Source organism: Rhinopithecus bieti, unplaced genomic scaffold (genome assembly GCF_001698545.2).
Source record: "Rhinopithecus bieti isolate Rb0 unplaced genomic scaffold, ASM169854v2 scaffold_2432, whole genome shotgun sequence".
Taxonomy (NCBI): domain Eukaryota; kingdom Metazoa; phylum Chordata; class Mammalia; order Primates; family Cercopithecidae; genus Rhinopithecus; species Rhinopithecus bieti.
The window spans coordinates 1,033,172-1,041,056 of NW_016804136.1; the positions used below are offsets into that span (position 1 = coordinate 1,033,172).

The 7,885-nt window shown below is 49.3% G+C and overlaps 2 protein-coding genes across 2 annotated transcripts in view; one reads left to right on the forward strand and one right to left on the reverse strand.

Annotated features, from left to right (window-relative positions):
* ALG3 (ALG3 alpha-1,3- mannosyltransferase) overlaps positions 1 to 6,366 on the reverse strand; it is a 15,918-nt gene extending 9,552 nt beyond the window's left edge. The window contains exon 1 of the mRNA XM_017866078.1: positions 6,274 to 6,366. The gene's annotated coding sequence lies outside the window, so the exon portion shown is untranslated. The remainder of the gene's footprint in view (positions 1 to 6,273) is intronic.
* Positions 1 to 6,794, forward strand: part of EEF1AKMT4 (EEF1A lysine methyltransferase 4) — a 9,119-nt gene extending 2,325 nt beyond the window's left edge. The window contains exons 2-3 of the mRNA XM_017866087.1: positions 5,519 to 5,802; positions 6,329 to 6,794. Of these exons, the coding sequence (XP_017721576.1) occupies positions 5,519 to 5,802; positions 6,329 to 6,616 (572 nt within the window). The 3' untranslated portion in view covers positions 6,617 to 6,794. The remainder of the gene's footprint in view (positions 1 to 5,518; positions 5,803 to 6,328) is intronic.
* The last annotated feature ends 1,091 nt before the right edge of the window (positions 6,795 to 7,885 follow it).

Genomic DNA, 7,885 nt, shown 5'->3' on the forward strand with positions numbered 1-7,885 from the left:
TGAAAAGTATATTCAAGGTTCTCTGTGTGGTCCTCCTAAAACCCCTTCTCCCCACAAGTAAACACTTTCTTGAATCTGTGATTTTAAACCATTGCACTTATTTATTGATTTACCATGGATCTATGTTTTCTCAAGCTTTAGTGTGTATCAAAATTGCCTGGAGAGCTAGACTGCACTGTGAGATTCTAATTCCAGGGATGGTCTAATGTGGGTCTCAGGAATCTGTATGTTCAACAAGCTTCACAGCAGATTCTTATGCTGGTGATTGGCAGAGTAACACTGCCTTAAAATCTACTTGACTGGTTTTTCACCAAACTGATGCTTTAAAAAAAATCTGCTTGACTGGGAACTATCGTTTTCTGGATAGGAAGGGCAAAAAGTCTAAAAACTAAAAGGGGAATTTCTAGAATCGCCAAGATGTAAGAACAGGACCCACAACTTGGGGAATACTCTACATTACATTCCACCTCAACAAACTTAAGTTGAATGCCTGATAAGAGCCAGAGAACGTGCTGGGCCCTTTCTAACTTACTTAATCCTTATGAGAATCCCTAAAGGCAAGTCAAAAGTATTAAGAGACTTACTCCAGGTTAGGGGTCCGTAAACTTTTTTTGAAAATGGCCAAACAAGTAAATAATTTAGGCTTTGCAGGCTACACAGTCTCTTTTACAATGACTCGGTTCTGCTGTTGTAGTGGAGAAGCAGCCACAGATAATACAAAAGTGAATGAAGGCCGGGCGGGATGGCTCACGCCTATAATTCCACCACTTTGGGAGGCTGAGGCGGGTGGATCACCTGGGTCAGGAGTTCCAGAGCAGTCTGCCCACCATGGTGAAACCCTGTCTCTACTAAAAATATAAAAATCAGCTGGGTATGGTGGCAGGCACCCGTATTCCCAGCTACTGCGGAGGCTGAGGCAAGAGAATTGCTTGAACCAGGGAGTCGGAGGTTGCAGTGAGCTGAGATTGTGCCACTGCACTCCAGCCTGGGTGACAGATTGAAACTCCATCTCAAAAAAAAAAAAAAAAAAAAAGTGAATGAGAATAGCCATGTATCAATATAACTTTACAAAAACAGGTGGGAAGCTACATTTGGCAACCCCTGCCACTCACTGTCTTAGACTGAGTTCCCCAGAAGCAAATCCTGAGATGAGGATTCATGTCCAAGTTACTTGTTAGGAATATGCTCCCAGGAGAATTGGTAAGAGCTAGAGGGAACAGGGAAAGGAAAGAAGCGAAGTTTCCCTGAAGGTTGTTTCAGGCTGAAGAGTCACAGATGTACACCATTAGAAGCAAACACACACCAAAACCTAGGGATATAAAAATTAAAATGGGTAAAAAGACTCCCAGGGCATCTAGTCAGAACACTGACAGTGTCCACTACTGTCATGCAGCAAGTAAGTGGTGAAGCAAGTGTGCTTTGTGACACCACACAGATGGGTGTAGGGAGGCACTTAGAACTCTTAAAACTGGTAAAATGACTGCATTGTGAATTATAGCCTTATGGTTATATTGACATAGCTAACAATGGGATGTCACAACTGAAGGTGAGTGGGCCTCTTGAAAACTGGGAGGCAGTTGAACACAGTGGTTTCAGAGCTCTGGCTCCAGAGCAATAGAGACCTGTGTCCAAATTCTGGCTCTTCCACTGACTATGTGACCTTGAGAAAGTTTCTTACCACTTTCCTCAATTTTCCCATGCAGAAAATGGGAATGGTAATAATACTATCTTTTTTTTTTTTTGGACAGAGTCTCGTTCTGTTGCCTAGACTGGAGTGCAGTGGTGCAATCTTGGCTTACTGCAACCTCCGCTCCTGGGTTCAAGCGATTCTCCTGCCTCAGTCTCTCAAGTAGCTGGGATTACAGATGCCCACCACCACGCCTGGCTAATTTTTGTAATTTTAGTAGATGGGGTTTCACCATGTTGGTCAGGCTGGTCTGCAACTTCTGACCTCAAGTGATCTACCCGCCTTGGCCTCCCAAAGTGGTGGGATTACAGGCATGAACCACCGTGCCCAGCCAATAGTATCCTTTATATGGCTCTACTGTGAAAGTAAACTGAAATAATTCTTATAAATGCTTAACATAGTACCTGGTGTTCCATGACTGTTAGCTATTATTATTTTTATTGAAAATGGGAATCAGAGAAGCAGTTTATCCAGGACTCTTCAGAGAACAGAGTACCCTGTTGGAAGACTCGTGTGTCTGGTCCCTATGGCTAAAATATCCTCATAGCAAATGAATATATATGAATGGCTGGCCCCACTTGGCTGTTATTGTGCTTCTCTGATTTGCTGTGCTTGCTTGACTTCATGCTCTGTAGGAATCTTCTTCTTGTTTTTTTTAGAGACAGGGTATTGCTCTGTCCCCAGGCTGGAGTGCAGTGGTGTGATCTTGGCCCACTGCAGCCTCTTGAACTCCTATGCTTAAGCGATCCTTTGGAATCTTTTGATCATAATCAAAAATTAATTTGGAAGCGGCCAGGCGTGGTGGCTCACGCCTGTAATCTCAGCACTTTGAGAGACCGAGGTGGGCAGATCACAAGGTCAGGAGATGGAGACCATCCTGGGTAACACGGTGAAACCCCGTCTCTACTACAAAAAATACAAAAGAAATTAGCCAAGCACCTGTAGCCCCAGCTAACCAGGTGGCTGAGGCAGGAGAATGGAGTGAACCCGGGTGGCGGAGCTTGCAGTGAGCCGAGATCGGGCCACTGGACTCCATCCTGGGCGACAGAGTGAGACTCCGTCTTAAAAAAAAAAAAAAAAAAATTAATTTGGAATCAATTTGACTTCCAATTTAGATTTCCTATAAAGAGAAAAGGGACTGGCCAGAGGATTCAACTCCAGTCTCCATGATGGCTATTTTGCTTGTTATAAGTTAGTAAATTGGCATTCTGGCTTATATTTCAGTCTCTTGGTGTTGAGTTAGGATCCACACAGCTCTGTGCCCTCATGTGATGTATTCTTGGATATGGATCAATTCTCCAAGGCTCTACTTCCCTCAGGCCCCACTTTGGAAGGCAGTGGCTTTCCCAAGCCCCTTCTTACTTGCTGGCCCCAAATCTCTGAGTCAACAGAATCAAAAGTCATTGCTTGTAAGCATGACTGCCCCAGTGGCCAGCTTTTGTTCCCCCTTCACCTTTGGTAAAGTTCTCTTGGAAGATGCCATCCTGTGCTAAGGAGAACAAAGGAAGGAAATCTGGGTTTGTCCACAGTTTGGCAGAGCTCTACAGGTATATGAGGTCAGGTTTGGGGGTAATGAAGGGATTGTGGGTCAGCAAACCCAGTGGGATTTCAACCTGCAACTAAGTCGGGTTCTGCCACCCTTACCCCCATCCCATGTGCTGTATCTACCAGGGCTTTTTGTGGCTTCAACTTTGGGAAGCACGTGTTGGGTTCTCCTAGGCAAGATAGTTTTCCTTGAGCCCCAGGGCTTGAAGAGGAACATGGGAAGGGGCAGCAGGGGAGCAGCCAGTTGCTTCTGGGTATGTTGTCTGGGTGCCAAACCCTGATAGATTAGGGCTATTCCAACTGCTGATCCTGTGATCCTCTTAGGGAGGCAAATGGGGATTAAAGGAAACCTAATCCCAAGAGCTGATGATCCCCAGCCTGGGGCTGTCAAGAACTGTCACTCAGCCCCATTCTCAAGCTGGGACTGGCCATAGGAAGGCCTGGAAGAGGCCACTGGATCTTCTAAGGAAGTCATGCCCTTTGGACTATAGATCCACATCCACTCCTCTCACCTCTATCCCTTCTCCATCCTGACCCTACCCACTTTGGGACTGCTTTCCAGGCACTTCCTACCAGAGTGTTGGGAAGTTGTCAAGACTCTGTTTTTCAAGACTTTGCTTGGTTGTCAGCTCCCTGGAAACTCTTGGCTGACTCGCCTGAGGTGAGGTCCAGACACTCCTGTGTGCTCTCACAGCCTGTCCCTATTGAAACACTCATCATGTTTTGCAGCAACTGTCTGATTACATATTTGTTCCTCCTACTGGAGCAGGAGCTCCTTAGGACAGGGACTTTTATTCATTGGCAGAGCCTAATATGTAGTGCTCAATACATATGTTAAGAATTGCAGCAAGGTGTGGTGGCTCATGCCTATAATTCCAGCACTTTGGGAGGCCGAGGCAGGTGGATCACCTGAGGTCAGGACCAGCCTGACCAACATGGTGAAACACTGTCTCTACTAAAAATACAAAATTACCTGGGCGTGGTGGTGCGTGCCTGTAATCCCAGCGACTCAGGAGGTTGAGGCAGGAGAATTGCTTGAACCCCGGATGCAGAGAGCCAAGATTGCGCCACTGCGCTCCAGCCTGGGCAACAAGAGTGAAACTCCCTCTCAAAAAACAAAACAAAACAAACAAACAATAACAACAAAAAAAATTGCAAGGAAGTAATTGGCTCCACTGTGTGTCCCCAGCTAGTTTCCCCTTCACTTGTTAATTCTGTTTTGGAAAACAAAGTAGAATAACCCCTAACATGAAGCCTTCCCAGGGTTGATACCTTCTAAGGTTTTCTAAGAGGCTGGGGATTAGGATAATGCTAACTTATATCATTATTATGCTACCAATGATGTTGCAGTTAATGATACCAGTATTATCCCCATTTTGAATTCGAGGAAACTGAGGCTCAAAGAGTTGAATGATTTGCCGTGGCTGTGTGACTAGGAATATCAGAACCCTGATCTCTGAACTCCTAACTTTAGAGCTCCTTCAGCTACTCTACAGCTCTTAGTTCTTTTCTTTTCTTTTCGAGACGGAGTTTCGCTCTTGTCACCCAGGCTAGAGTGCAATGGCATGATTTTGGCTCACTGCAACCTCCGCCTCCTGGGTTCAAGCGATTCTCCTGCCTCAGCCTCCTCAGCTGGGATTACAGGCATGTGCCACCAAGCCTGGCTAATTTTGTATTTTTAGTAGAGATGGGGTTTCTCCATGTTGGTCAGGCTGGTCTTGAACTCCTGACCTCAGATGAACGCCCTCCTCAGCCTCCCAAAGTGCTGGGATTATAGGCATGAGCCACCGCGCCTGGCCCCTAGTTCTTAGTTCTTAAGTTTAATGCATCACATCTTGCATATGGCCTAGGTATTATTATCTTCATTTTTCTGAATAGGATATCCAAGTTTTAGCCAGGCGTGATGGCACGTGCCTGTAATCCCAGCTCCTCGGAAGGCTGGGGCAGGAGAATCACTTGAACCCGGGAGGCGGAGGTTGCAGTGAGCCAAGATTGTGCCTCTGTACTCCAGCCTGGGTGACATCTCAAAAAAAAAAAAAAAAAATCCATGTTTCTAGTATTTAAACAACTTGTCCCAGCCCACACAGCTAGGAGTGAGAGAGCCAGGGTTTGCACCCAGGCCTGTGCGATTCCAAGGCTTGTGCTTTTTCTGCACTCTACCACCTCCTCTCAGTACTGGAGGGTTTGGACTGAGATGAAACGGGGCCAAGAGTGGATAGATATTCAGGGGGAGGTGAGAACCAAAACTAACGTAGCTCTTTCGCCACCCATCTCCTCCCACCCCAGGTTGCGGGAACAGTGCCCTGAGCTACGAGCTGTTCCTCGGAGGCTTCCCTGATGTGACCAGTGTGGACTACTCATCAGTCGTGGTGGCCGCCATGCAGGCTCGCTATGCCCATGTGCCGCAGCTGCACTGGGAGACCATGGATGTGCGGAAGCTGGACTTCCCCAGTGCTTCTTTTGATGTGGTGCTCGAGAAGGGCACGCTGGATGCCCTACTATCTGGGGAACAAGATCCCTGGACCGTGTCCTCTGAAGGTGTCCATACTGTGGACCAAGTGTTGAGTGAGGTGAGGGAGCAACAAGAGAGAAAGGCAGATCAATAGGTGGGGCTGTGGGGTTGAGGTTTCCTGGGACTGGAAGAAATCAGAAGCCAGAAGCATGTTTTGGAGCAAGTAGTGGGTTGCCCTCAGGAGTGTGGCTCTCTGAAGGAAGGGAAGGGTTAAGCGGGGTCGCGATTATAGAGGCGACTGGAATAGCCAGGCTCACAAAGGCTGATGTGTGGCTACCGGGTTGCCATAGGGATGTGGTAGCCAGGTTCCTGATGGGTGACAGAGACTGCCAAGGTGAGCAGTTATAGGAAAGTGGTGCCCCTATACCTGATATCACTCCTATACCCCTCCCTGAATAGAATATAGCCCTAATCCCAAGGAATGGCTGGGGCAGAGAAAGTGGCTCACCCTTTGCCATGGAAAGCCTGAGCTACAGATGTGGGGTGGTTCCTGAGGTTTGACTGGGAGGGCATCTGGAGCAGTACTGACCTTTGAGAACCTGAAGATCCACTTCTCACCAATGGCTTCTGTGTCTGCCTTGCAGGTGAGCCGCGTGCTGGTCCCTGGAGGCCGGTTCATCTCAATGACTTCCGCTGCCCCCCACTTTCGGACCAGACACTATGCCCAAGCCTGTTATGGCTGGTCCCTGAGGCATGCTACCTATGGTAGCGGTTTCCACTTCCATCTCTACCTCATGCACAAGGGCGGGGAGCTCAGTGTGGCCCAGCTGGCTCTGGGGGCCCAAATCCTCTCACCCCCCAGACCTCCCACCTCACCCTGCTTCCTTCAGGATTCAGATCATGAGGACTTCCTTAGTGCCATTCAGCTATGAGGCCAGAGCATGGTCCACCCTTCCTGCCATTCTGCCCTGGGCTCCTCAGGTAGTTGGAATTCCTGACTCAGGACTTGGGGTTGGGTCCAAGGTGCTTACATCCCAGGGGCCTCATGCCTAAGATAGAGGGTGGGAGCGAACCCACATGAACCAATACAGCCCATCTCCAACTAGATCCCAGATTTCTTGCTTCTTTCTTGGGTTCCTCAGTTCTCTCCTGGGTTCCCCAACATCCTCCGCCACCACACCAAGCCAGCAGTGATGCATCCCCTGGGGCAAAGCTCAGTATAACCCCTCTGCACACCAGCCAGCCTGGAGACCTTTCTCCCTGGGGCCTGTTACTGATCCTAATCTAGCCTTGATTTTTCCACAGGAGACTGCAGACTTTGAACCTTGATTGCTTTATGTTTCTCACCCCAGCTCCATCCCCAACACTGGTGACCAGTCCCACCTGGGTTGTATCTGTACCCAAGGAGGCCACATCATAATGATGTTCCCAGGCCAGGCTGGCCTGCCTGTCTTACCTAACAACCATCCCTCACCAGCAACATGCACCTGAGATTCCCAAGTACCTGCCCTCTCTCCCATTTTGGCCTGGCTCCTGAGACCTAAGCAGTGGCCACACACACACAGGGAGGTCTGTGTTTATTCACACACTCCTGGTACAGTGAGGATGGAGGAGCATTTACAAAGGGCACCCCTGGGTTGAGAACATCTCCGGGGCCACAGATGTCATCCAGAGGTGCAGAGCAGTCCCCAGTTGGGTTCCCAGGGGCAAGACGCAGGGGTCCAAGGTAAAATCGGATCTGGGCCCTTGGAAGGTGATACCTTGGGGAGAAGGGGTCTGCCAGAGAGCCTCCTGGGGTCAGGCCTGGGCAGACTGGCCATGTGGTTGGTAACCGTATTGGGGGGCTTGTCTCACCCCAGCCTCAACACCCATCCTATCTGCCAGGCGCAGAAGAGCGTGGCCGAGACTGAGGGGAGGGCAGGAACCATGAGCAGAGCCAGTAAACAAAGAGTCGGATATAAAAATACAAATGTGCTGAGGAAGTCCCTTAGAAAGAGGCTGAGGCTGGGGTCACGCCAGACAGGGGTGAGGGTGAGGAACGGCCCGGAGGACTGGGCTCAGGTGGGTAGAAAGCTCATGCAAGTACGCAGCCAAACATCCCTGGCCGCTCGCGGTCCGACACCGGCGGCCGCCCGGTCTGCATACCAGACTGGCCTGAGGGGGGCGGGGCAGGGGAGCCGTGCGGGAGGGGGCGGGCAGGG